The sequence below is a fragment of the Panthera onca genome, chromosome B2 (assembly GCF_046562875.1).
Source record: "Panthera onca isolate mPanOnc1 chromosome B2, mPanOnc1 haplotype 2, whole genome shotgun sequence".
Taxonomy (NCBI): domain Eukaryota; kingdom Metazoa; phylum Chordata; class Mammalia; order Carnivora; family Felidae; genus Panthera; species Panthera onca.
In genome coordinates, this window is record NC_138343.1 from 102,317,437 (window position 1) to 102,330,446 (window position 13,010).

The 13,010-nt window shown below is 41.9% G+C and overlaps 1 protein-coding gene across 2 annotated transcripts in view; it reads right to left on the minus strand.

Moving 5' to 3' along the window:
• HS3ST5 (heparan sulfate-glucosamine 3-sulfotransferase 5) overlaps window positions 1-13,010 on the minus strand; it is a 151,338-nt gene that overhangs the window by 3,074 nt on the left and 135,254 nt on the right. For both annotated transcript variants that reach the window (XM_060616444.3, XM_060616443.3), the window contains exon 3: window positions 1,424-1,562. In XM_060616444.3, the coding sequence (XP_060472427.3) occupies window positions 1,424-1,530 (107 nt within the window). In that variant the 5' untranslated portion in view covers window positions 1,531-1,562. The remainder of the gene's footprint in view (window positions 1-1,423; window positions 1,563-13,010) is intronic.

A 13,010-nucleotide genomic window follows, 5' to 3' on the forward strand; every position in this document is an offset into this window, starting at 1 on the left:
CCCAAAGAGCAGGGTCCTCAGTTACTAAAGGATAGGCCTAAGTAAGTGCATGTCAATTTTAGGCATCATCTGTTCAAACTCTCAAATGAGAGGTTTCGGGAAAGCCCACCAAACAGTTCAATTCCTTGTAAAAGCTACCCCATTGGAGACTAGAGACCAAGTTAAAAACGAAAAAGTCATCAACAAAGTAACTAATATGTTAATGATCATTAGATCAATTACTCAATAAAAGGAAAATGGTTGGAAGCTAACTAAAGGTATTGAAAGACCTGGACATAAAAATTCCAGGAGGGACCTAGGACAATGGTGCCCACCTCCAAGCTTTTCACTAATAACTAAGTACTACTTTAGAAAACTACTTGAAGTCAGTGATAAGCCTGGATACTACCATTTCTCATAGTCAGCAAACCACTGGGCGGGAAGTTTACTTAGGAATTTTGAATTGAAAAGCATCAGAGGGGTTCACTTTCCCCAAATTGACACTGGCTGAAGGAAAATAAAAACCACTGCAACATTATTTGCTAAATAACCAATTGATAAGCTCTAGAGATTAGAAAAGGAGAACTGTAAGGAAGGTAGTTTTAAGTGTGGCTGCATTTTCAGGAAAAATGGGAATTGAATTGCTCAGTCTTTCCGGTGCAAGACTTGATTTTAAAGGGCAAAGAAGGAAACTTTGCATTTCAGAAATTAACTTCTCTGTCCTTTCCAATCATACCAAATGTGGGACGGTCCAGAGCCACTCAATGTCAAGCCAGCTGATATTGCTGGGACTTCTGTAAGACTAGTATCATCTCTCAACTGTTTGCTTATTTACAGCCAAAATGCTGTAAATTTCCTCTCCATGGATTTTCCATTGTTTTCTGGGCAATTACTCTGAGCGACAGCCTCCTCATCTGATGCTTTCAGCTCCTTGAAACCAGACCTAATTAACATGGTTAAAACTCCCCAAGCCTACAGCCATCTTTCCAAGGCAATGGATTCCAAACTTGATGAGCTACTTTACAGGCTCATACATAATCTTAACTCTTGTGGTAGCACACTAATTGCTCACTCATAAATTTCAAAATGAAGATAAATAAATACAACATCACCATTTTGCTATGGCTAGAGGTCAACAACCAGATGCACACAGACCACACCGAGCTCTCGTAAATGACATTTTTACTGCTTTATCCCTTCTCTGAAAACAAATGTCAATGCACACAGAATACAAATGGATCTTGACGAACACCTTGGCTTGAGCAACTTGGATCTCTTTTTTTCAAAGGCTCAATAAATCAAAATCAATACTGCAGAAAAGTGTGTTTCCTGGGAATTTTGAGAGAGGAAAACAAATGGATGGATTTAAGATTATGTCCTAGGGAAGGGTAAATCAAGAGACACTTGAAGTCACATGGGCATGAGTATGTGTTTAATTACCTACCTATCCAAGCTCCCAACTCTGGCGACTAGATACAGGAGACTCCCAACGGCAAGGCTTCCCAGCACCAGGAGCTTCTGTCTCAGCCACGCCTGCTGTTTGAATAGCATGGCCCTCCATCAACCTTCAGGACTTCTGCAGCCTGAGAGACAAGGGATAGAAGGGGACTCATCAGCAGTCATCTCTAATAGGCTCTGTGGATTGTCACAAAGCCTTGGAGGGGTGGGAGTACAGGCTGTATGGGAAGTGATGCTTCATGAAGAAAAGATCCCATACCAAACTTAACTATGTTCATGATATAATAGGTATTTACCAAAACTTGTCTTCCTTTTCCTGGCCCATGTTATAAGAGCAAATACTAAACTAGGGGGAAGAGGGGCACCTGGGTGGCTCAGTTGGTTGAGCGACCGACTTCGGCTCAGGTCATGATCTCAAGGTCTGTGAGTTCAACCCCCACGTCAGGCTGTGTGCCAATTGGTCAGAGCCTGGAGCCTCGTCCAGATTCTGTGTCTCCCTTGCTCTACCCCTCCCCCACGCATGCTCTGTCTGTGGAATGTAGTGCATGATCTGGTGAGGAGGCTGGAGGAAGGAATCCCAAAAGAGGGAGATAAGAGCCATATTCATCCAACACACAGTGAGTAAATATTTATGGAACATGTCCTACGTGCTATATTGTGTACCAGGTGCTAAAGAGATAGTGGGCAACATGGGAGTCTATGGTCTAGTGGAGAAGAGAGATATTGACTAGCAAACGTAGGATTCACATATATTCACAGACGGTAATAACAAAGGAACAGGATCCACTGAGAGAGAATAACAGGAGGAACCTATTCAGTCTTTGCTGAAGAAGTGACAGTTGACCTGACACCCGAGGATGAGAAGCAAGGGGGACAGGGCAACGGCAGAGGAACCAGCATGCACGAAAATAGTGCGGAGGAAAAATGCTTGGCCAGTTTGAGAAGCGAAGGAAGGCTGGCCTGGATGGACACAGGAGCTGAGGGTGGGGAGAGAAAGGGCTGAGGACAAAAGCAGAGAGGAGGCAGTAAGAAGGGTCTTTGCAGGGACTCGATGAGCCTGTGGTTACCACTTCGAACATCTTTCCTTGTGTGTAGGTAAGATGGGGAAGAGAAGGGAAAGAGGTAGTTCAGGAAATTCTCAGATAAACCCTATCTGAGTATAGCAGTGGGCTAGACCTGCTCACTGACGTACAAGAAGAAAAGGCGCTGAGCCCAGAATCTATCTGCTTTGCTCTCTAGGCTGGGGGTTCTCTATCGGGAGCTTGAAGGAACTTTATGAAATGCACACCTGCTACCACCTTCAGAGATTCCATTTTAACGTGTCTGAATTAATCTTGCATCGTGTGTGTGTGTGTGTGTGTGTGTGTGTGTGTGTGTGTGTGTGTTTTACAGTGGAGTGAATGACACACAAAACTTAGCCATTTTTTACTGTCTTGTTTTCCTCTTTGGATACGAAGTTTAGAAAACTCCCTCCTTAATTTCTTCCTGCTTTGCCTTCTGAGGCACAGGATGCCTCCCTTATTTCTTAACATCTGGGGATATTCTCCTGGCACATTTCCTATGGTCCATATAGTCTGATTATTCTTCCTCACCCAAGTTATTCTGCCCTCCCGTTTTTGGTTATTTGCTGACCCAGTCCAATCTCTTCTTGAAAGTGCGGGCCCCTCCTTCCGAGGTTCCAGCTTGGAGACTCAGCTTCCGTCCGTATTATTATTACTCCCTAGCAGCAGCCTCTGTGCCCTTCAGGCCAGCGTCCTTGCTGCCTCTCATCCCTCTTCGCTCTCATCTCTCTGCTTTTGTCAGCTTCCTCACTGGCCTGGAATGGCTTTCCTACATTTCCTCCAAGACTCTCAGATCCTGCGAATACCTTCCCGCGGAGGGTGATCCTGGTGGATGCGGATTTTGGAGGAGGAAATCCCAATATACTGCCCATTAGTGAGGAGGAGTGGGTCAGGCCCATCGTGTCGGTAAGTATGGGAACAGAGGGTAACTGCTGGGCTTAGAGCTAACACGGGAGAGACATTTGCGTGTAGGGGGAGTAAGGCTGTGGAGCTACCTCACGGCTTCACTCTGCTCAAGGTTGGCAGGCAGGAAAGAAAAGGACTGAGGAATAATGGAGGCCGCTGAGGAATTAGCCCAAGATTCAGGAGAATGCCACAACGAAGCTCTCAAGCTCTCTACTGCAATGCACGTGCCATCTGGTAAACAATGGGTTATGAAACCAGACTGGGTAGGAGCTACAATTTTTTCTACCGCCACTGAGGATCTTTCATTCTCAAAGGCTCCAATACTCCACCTATAAACCGTCCTTTTATGATAAGTCCAGGTGTTACCATGGAGGTTTTGCTCTGTGGGATAAGCTGTTCCGGCCAGGGCAGCTTATGTCTGAGATGCCTTAAATAGACCCCCTGGGGGTTTCTCTCTCTTTGGGAAACCTCATTCTTGACACATGTGTTTACACTGCCTCCTCTACTTGTGGCAGGCCCATTACACGCCCTCAAGTCTACTCGGGTGCTGAGGAGAACTAAAATTTTAATTCGAGCGCTCAGCTAATATGAATGAGTCATCCATGATGCAGTGCAAAGACCATTGGATTGGGAGTCAAAGACCCCCGAGTAACACTTTGGTTTAGTTTGATAACTGCAACTCTCTGGGTTTGGGTATCCTCATCTGTACGATGAAGATAATGATGTCTATCTCACGGGGTTGTTATGACATGAGCCTTCAGTAAGATAACGCGGGATAGAACTTAATGAATGTCTGGGCACTTGACAAAAATGAAGCATAACAAATACCTTCGGGAGATTGATGTAGTTGTTCTTACAATGCATTTTATTTTTTTATTTTTTTTTCAACGTTTTTTATTTATTTTTGGGACAGAGAGAGACAGAGCATGAACGGGGGAGGGGCAGAGAGAGAGGGAGACACAGAATCGGAAACAGTCTCCAGGCTCCGAGCCATCAGCCCAGAGCCTGACGCGGGGCTCGAACTCACAGACCGCGAGATCGTGACCTGGCTGAAGTCGGACGCTTAACCGACTGCGCCACCCAGGCGCCCCGCTTACAATGCATTTTAAAGAAGAAGAGAATGCAGTAAGTGCAGTTCTCATTAATAGTAGAATTGGATTGTGGAAAATGTAAGCCTATTTCTAATATAAATAACTTTCAATGGAAATTACTGTGAAATATGAGAATGGTAACACTATATTCTCTCCTCAAAGCAAGATGGCAAAGCAAAGAATTACCAAAAAGAGAGACAAAAAATGAACACTTATTGTGTTAGGCTGAAACCCCTTGGAATTCTTGAGAAATGCGGAAGCCAAATCAGTAGTTCTGAATAAGCGTCTCCAGGACACGGGAAGTGAAATCGCATTTTGTTCTGTAATCAGTCTCAGACTATATATAAACTAAGAGACAGTCCCCTAGCGTCCCCTGAATCAACCCTGCTCAGGGAACTAAAGGTCCTTGGTGAATTTCACTTTCGAGATGCCTCTTTGGTTTCCATCATGAAGTGCTTCAGGGTCTGCCTGAGTCTTAAAAGCTGGGAGTTGTTGCTCTTGGTCTGAGGATTCAAACCAAAGAGAAGCCACAGCATCTAAAGTTTTACCAAAAACAGTATTAAACGGGGAAGAAGGTTAAATGATCCAAAGTTCCTTCTTTTGGCTATGCCAGCTTTAATGGATATTTTAAAAATCTTACATCACAGCAGTCATACTGGTAATAGGCACTTTTTTTAAGGTTTATTATTTCTTTTTATGTATAGAAAAAGGTTAAAGACCTATAGTGACACAGAAGGCCCCCTTCATCTCCAGTTTTTAATCTCTCAGTGTTTTTCATTTGGTGTGCCAAGAACGGCACAACTATAGTTTCTCCAGACTACTAAAGCTTTAATAGACACGGTATCTTAGCTGAACAAAGCAGAGTATCTAAAGAACAGAGTACATGGCCAGAAACGACAAATTGCATAGACATCTGGCTGTTTCTTCAAAGCAGCACTAAGCAAAGAAAAGAAATGATTCCCAAGCTGAAACAAAGAAATAAGGGAACTCAGAAATAATAATAATAAAGATCTGTTCGAGCGCTGCTCAAAAGCTTGTAGACATGGTTGCCACAAGCCCCCGGTAGCAGTAAAAACAATAACAGAAACAATAGCAGCGAAGTTCATTAAAAACAACCAAACTCACAGAGCAGAATTATTCCAAGGAAAGCATAACTGTCTCCTGAGCATTAGCTCGTTTAGTAACAGCCTTATGAAGTGGACGGGAACTACATCTATTGAGCATATGCTCTCTGTTACTTTCTCCCACATTTATCATCTCATGTTATACAACGGCACTGTGAAGTATTATCTATTTTATTTTTTCTGATGGAAGCCGAAGAGCAGAGGGATGAGCAGATTATTTACCCAAGGGCATGTAGCTGGTAAATGCAAAAGGAGAATTTAAATGCAGAATTATCTGACCCCAAAGAATGTGGCCCCTTGATTGCAATGCCACTCATAGAACTCTGGATGCTCACCTGGGAGACTCTTAATAAATACTTGTTCATTGATTGATGAGAGCAGACAAAACCACTTAACTCCACCCAAATTACCTGCCATTGAACTTGAAGTGGAAGATGGGGAGGTGAAAAAAAGTAAAAGAGGAAAAGAGTTTCCATGGAGGGGCAGGCAACAGGGGCATTTGGGATGGTTTGTACCTGATAAAACAAAGGAAAAATATTAGTAAGCGATGATAATGATGATGAAAATGAAAGGTGCTGTTCTTACAGAAAAGTAATGTTTTCAATACTTTACAAAGCGGTTTTCATACTCACTGTATCATTTCTTTTTCTTTTCTTCTGCTGGTTTTTTTTTTTTTTTTTTTTTTTTGGTTGCTATGTTACTTACAACTTTTTTTTTCCCTTATAGTCCGTTTAGGTTTTTTTCTTGCATTGATGGAGAAGTGAGGTCATTTCTAACGTATAATGTCCTTCATTGATTATTTATTTTAAAATATGTACGTATGTATGTATTTCTGGTATAATTAACATACCGTGTTATATTAGTTACAGGTGTACAATATAGTGATTCAACGATCCCATACATTTCTCAGTGCTCGTCCTGAAAAGTGTACTCTTTTTTTTTTTATTTTTTAATGTTTATTTATTTTTGAGAGAGAGAAAGAGAGAGAGTGCGCACGGATGAGCAGGGGAGGGGCAGAGAGGGAGACACAGAATCCAAAACAGGTTCCAGGCTCCGAGCTGTCAGCACAGAGCCCGACATGGGGCCCGAACCCACGGACTGCGAGATCATGACCTGAGCCGAAGTCGGATGCCCAACCGACTGGGCCACCCAGGCATCCCCTGATATGTGTACTCTTAAAACCCTTTACCTATTTCACCCACTTCCCCCTACCCCACCTCTCCTCTGGTAACCATCAGTCTGTTCTCTATATTTAAGAATCTGGTTTTTTTATTTGACTCTTTGTTTCTTTGTTTTGTTTCTTAAATTCCACATATGAGTGAATTCATATGGTATTTATCTTTCTCTGACTTTAGTATTATAGCCTCTAGATCCATCCATGTTGCACATGGCAAGAATTCATTCTTTTTTTATGGATAATATTCCATTGTGTATCTACACCACATCTTTTTTTTTAAGCTTATTTATTTTTGAGAGAGAGAGAGAGAGAGAGAGAGACAGAACACGAGTGTGGGAGGAGCAGAGAAAGAGGGAGGGAGACACAGAATCCAAAGCAGGCTCCAGGCTCCGAGCTGTCAGCACAGAGCCCGACGTGGGGCTTGAACTCACCAACCACAGGATCATGACCTGAGCCGAAGTTGGAGGCTTAACCAACTGAGCCACCCAGGCGCCCCTACACCACATCTTTTCTTTAAAAAAATGTTTATTTATTTTGAGAGAGAGGGCATGTGCAAGAGCAGGGGAGGAGCAAAATGAGAGGGAGAGAGAGAAAACCCAAGCAAGCTGCATGCTCAGTGGAGAGCCCAAAGCCGGGCTTGATCTCACAACCGTGAGATCATGATGTGAGCCAAAAGCAAGAGTTGGATGCTTAACTGAATGAGCCACCCAGGCACCCCAAAACCAGGCAAGTTCAAACTAACCTGCTACTCACCTGCTATGTGATCATGGGTAAATCATTTAACCTCCCAGATCTTTTTTTTTTTTTTTTTTCCACCCAAGAAACAAAGGGCTTTCAAGGGATGAGTTCAGACCTTCTGGGTCTAAAGTTCTCTCAACCTAAGGGATTCCACCAGAAGACCACTAAATGAGTGTTCTTATAATGACAGATTAATGTCTGAGGAAGTAAAGACAATTGCAGCATGGGGAAGTTAGTGCCTGAGGTAAATCTCAATTTTTCTTATCATCCCCCAGTTTTAAACAGTTGGACCCCCTTCAAGATGGCTCTATCACATTACATTGCCGATCACCGTGAACACCAATCCTCTTGTTCTAAGACACGAAATTTCTTTGAAAAGACACAGACACTTCAGAAAGATTCTACTGATTAGCTTTCAATTTGCCCAGCTGTCAGAGAACCCATAGGAATCACATTTTGAAAAAAATTAACCAAGGGCAGCTGAGGAAAATTGTCATAAAGAATTCGCTTTTCTCCTATTATAATGATCACATAAGAGAGCTGTAATGACAAAGAAACAAATGAAGAGGGGCGCAAGAACAAGGGCATGGAAAGGAGCGTTCTGCACGTGTCAAGTCGAATGTGGAGACAGGGTGTAGATTAAGAGGAAAATGGACACCATTTGTTAGTAGATTAGGCAGAAAATGTATCAGTCAGGATGCTCATAATTGCTCTATCAAATGGCTGAGGAAGCTATTTAGCTCTTTGTTTCTTCAGTTAACCATGAAGGGTCAATGTTAGAAATGAAAAGGAAAAAAGTTGATAAATTATACAGAACTGTAGAGCTTATGACCGCGCTGTGCTTAGCACTTACGCTCCTGGGAAATACTGCAGGAGTGGCGTTGAGCAAATTCCAAATTTTCAAATGGGTTCTCCATTTCTCCCCGCCATTCAGCTTTTGATATCATGCATACATAATTTATCACACAGAGCTACCATTATTGTGTTAGCTTGAGTAGTCCTCTGGCTCTCTGTCTGCAGGAAGATACTCATTTTGCATTTGTAATTATCGAACTTAAAAGGAGCCAGTTAATTCTGCTTCTGTTCAGGGGTCTCATTTAGTAGGATGATGATGTCTTAAGGAAAGAGATGGGAACTGAATTTTATTTTGGCATAGAATTCCAATTAGTCTTAATCTCAGTATCTCATTGCTATATGTAACTAATGTTTATAGAAGAAGGGTGTTTTTCCCACTAAAGTTTCTTCTGGCTTCATTAAATGGTTGTTGGAGTTTAATAAATCGTCCTGTTGGCGAGTTTAGAAGTAGAATCTTTCCTTCTCTCATCTTGTGTTTATATAGGAAAGTGTAAGTGGGAGAGGTGACAAGTATACAGGTATTTTAAGTTAATATACATCGTCCAAGCAGGTCATTCCAGTACTTTAGGCTCATGCTGTTAAAAAGGTCAAGTTAACTGGATAAGCTCTGCCTTGTATAGCCAAAGTCAATTTTATAGTAATATTAGTTCTACTTGTCACACCCAGTAAAATCAAGTGTAATATTCTGTACCCGACAGAAAGTCAATTTCCAAATCTTATTTCCTTTCTCACAAATGTCTTGTTTTTGGTGAGGATCAAAGAAATAATGTACATAAAATGTCTTTTAGTGCCATAACTAAATTAAAATATGGTGGTATTTTTATCATTAATTTTTATTTGATTGGAGTGCTGATTAAATGTTCTGTGCAGTGACTTTTCCTCTCTTTTAATCTCCATAATACTGAGCTATATATTTCTTTTATAATGACTGAAAATGATGCTGATTTAACATTAAACATTAAAAAATTTTTTTTTAATATTTATTTTTGAGAGAGAGAGAGAGAGAGCACAAGTCGGGGAGGGACAGAGAGAGGGAGACACAGAATCCGAAGCAGGCTCCAGGCTCCGAGCTGTCAGCACAGAGCCCGACGCGGGGCTCGAATTCACAGACTGTGAGATCAATGACCTGAGCCGAAGTCGGACGCTCAACCGACTGAGCCACCCAGGCACCCCGGTACCCACTTTATTGAGACATAATTCACATACCATGCAACCCACGCATGTAAAAGTATACATTCAGTGGATTTTCATACTCAGTGTTGTGCAACCACCACTTGTCAATTGTAGAACATGTTTCCCACCCTGGAAAGAAACACTGTCCTGGAGTGGCCCCCACCTCCCCTGCATCCCCATCTCTCCCCTTAGCCCTAGGCAACCACTGATCCACTGTTTGCCTCACTCTGCCTTCTTGCATCTCATTTTCCTTTTGCCAGAAGTACAATTTCCTCCCATTCCGAAAACACAGGTTGTGATCTTTCGTATCGAAGGAGGAAATATTTTCCTCAATTTTTTTTCTTCCCAGAGGGAAAAAGAGGTCGTGCTTCTTTCTTTTCGCTGTTTTCTCCACTAAGATGATCTAATTTCTGAAGGATTTGTTAGCTGTTGAGCCCACGAGTGACTTGAAACTTAGTTTAAAAGAGTACATTACTAAAATGTTCTCTTCCAAAATCCGTCCTTTTTCAAAACAGGTTTTAGGATGTTTAGTGTTCAGTAAAGAGCTCTTGAGCTAGTAATCACCTCCAGAACAAAAGAACACAGGCGCTGGTAAAGCAGTCAGCACCAGGAGGCACCAGGGCCATGTGCTCCGATGTCATCATAAAGCTCGCGTTTATGGAGTGGTGTTAAAGAACAAAATTGGACACTAGCTAACGGTGGTAAAGACAGATTTTGTTCAGTGCTATTACTGCAGCAGGGGAGACACCTCAGTATAGACCTGAGCTCCACTCTGATTGGTAGAGGTGACTGGGAGTTTAAAGGGGGGGATGAGGGAGTGGGGACGGAAGGGCCCTAGCAGAGTCAGGAGAGTGAAAAATTACGGAGTGGAAAGGGGTTGGTCACTTTGACGAAGCCATCTGGGTTTGTTAATTGGTGCTTTTACCGGGAGGCAAAACAAGCTTCTTGTATCTTCAGGACAGGAGGTAGTTTTGCAAATGGGAACAAGGCACCCAGCGTACTCACCCCAGGGACTGAGAGGCACAAGGGTGAGAGCTATCCCTCTCTGAAGGTCTGCATTTCTGGGTCCTTAAGGAGACAGGTGTGGGTGGTAGATGTATATCTCAAAGGGTCAAGAGAAAGTCTTTATAATGATAAGTTTTCTAAAGTAACTGCTTTAAGAGGGAGTTCATGGGCACATGGCAGGTTTGGGCAGGAATAAACAGTAAATTCCACTGACAGCCCCGAGCTGTTGCGGGCAGGCAATTTTAGGAGGGCTGGGGTCACCTTAGGCATATGGCCTTAGGCTGCCAGAAGCCTTGCTAGAGTTTGTGCAAGTTTTTTAGTGTGTGTGTGTGTGTGTGTGTGTGTGTGTGTGTGTATGTGTGTTTGTGGTGGAGGGGATGGGAGTGGAGGGTAGACCAAGTCATTAGGGCTGTGTGTCTGCAATTCTTACAGACTAAGGTTGAGGCCTCAGTGACAAGAGGGCTCCAGGGAACCTGACTGGAGTTTAGTCAAGGAGAGAGTCTTTGTCCGTGCCTACACGTGGTAGGTAATGGGTCACATGCTAAGCACTTGTAGGAATCCTATGGATTTTTTGATTACCAAATCAACACAAAAGTTTCAAAATTCTCTCAGATAATCATTAAGAGTAACAGTGGTGGACATTACATATTGGGCACTTAGTATCCAGTCACACTAAGTTAATATTTAAGTATTAAGTACTTAACCTACATGATCGCTTTCAATGGCTCTGTGAAGTTGGTTACTGTCATACTCATTTGCCATTTAAAGAAATTTGCCTGGGGCGCCTGGGTGGCTTAGTTGGTTAAGCAACTGACTTCGGCTCAGGTCATGATCTCACGGTTTGTGGGTTCAAGCCCTGCGTCGGGCCCTGTGCTGAGAGCTCAGAGCCTGGAGCCTGCTTCAGATTCTGTCTCTCCCTCTCTCTCTGCCCCTCCCCAACTTGTGCTCTGTCTCTCTCTCAAAAATAAATAAACATAAAAAAGTAAAAAAAAAAAAGAAACTTGACCAAGTGGCAGAGTCAAGAATCTTATTGTTTCTAAGCCTGGGCTCTTAACAGCTATATTATTTTAGTTTCAGCTTGATTATCATCTTAGCCTGAATTTTCCCCTTACTAATTAGAGACAGTTTTACTATTGTTATTGTTTATACAATAAACATTTGGATCATTACCTTTCATTTGAAATAGAATTGCCTTTAGGAAAAGTCTTTAGGTGAAAATTCACTGGCTTTGTGTTTAAATATGAACATCTTTTTTCACGCTTATTTTTACAAGGAAGACTGGGTATAGAATTCAAGGGAGGTAGTTATTCTCTTGAAGCACGTTCTATTAAATATATTAATACCGCTGTCTTCAGTTTCCATTGGTGCTGATTCAAAATTGACAATCAAGCTGTTCTTTTTTAAATTTTTTTAAAAATGTTTTTATTTATTTTTGAGAGAGACAGAGAGACAGCATGAGTGGGGAAAGAGGCAGAGAGAAAGAGAGAGACGCAGGCTCCAGGCTCTGAGCTGTCAGCACAGAGTCTGACATGGGGATCGAACTCATGACTGTGAGATCATGACCTGAGCCAAAGTTGGACACTTAACCAACTTTTCACTCTGCTTTTAAGATCTTCTCTTTCACTTTGGTGATCTGTAGCTTTACTGTAGGTCTTAGTGTAGAAGAAACCTTTTCATTTATCCTAATTGGGATTTACTAGGTTTCCTGGTTCTCAGAATTCATATATTTCAATAAATTTGGAAAAAAAATAGGAATCGTTATCACATTGAGTATTCCTCTTTTATGTTATTTCTACTACCTTCTGAAACTCTTGATAAGATTTATGTTAAACCTTCTCATTCTATTCTCTATAACTCTTAACTTACATTTTATATTTTCTACCCGTTTGGACAGAATTCTAGTTCATTTCTTTTTCTTTTTTCTTTTCTAGTTCATTTCTTAAGATTTATCTCCCAGTTCACTATCTTCACTGTATCTAATCTTTTGGATAGTACATTCACTGCATTTTAAATTTCAATGATTGCATATTACTTTCTAGAATCTAATATTGTTCAAGTAGGGTTGGTTATTTTTTATGGTCTCATGTTCCCTGCTCTTATTTCCAAGCTTTTGGTAGATTTCATTAAACATAGCTATGTTATACTCTGTGTCGACAATCTCATTATCTGAGACCTTTGGGTTTGTTGTTTTACTCATAACGTCTTATTTCCTTGTTTGTTCTGTGATTCTCATTCTGGGTTGTTCATTTTCCAAGGAATTTTATTTTTTGGTACTCTTTGAAGCCCGGGTTGAGGTTGAGTTTTCCGAAGGAATTACAAATTTGCTTCTGCAGTTGCCAGAAGGCATGGTCCTCTGGGATCCTGCTTGGGGATTTTGGGACCACACATGTAGGATGAACTAGAACCCCACACTCAAGAGAGAACCAGTTTGTGATTGTCAATC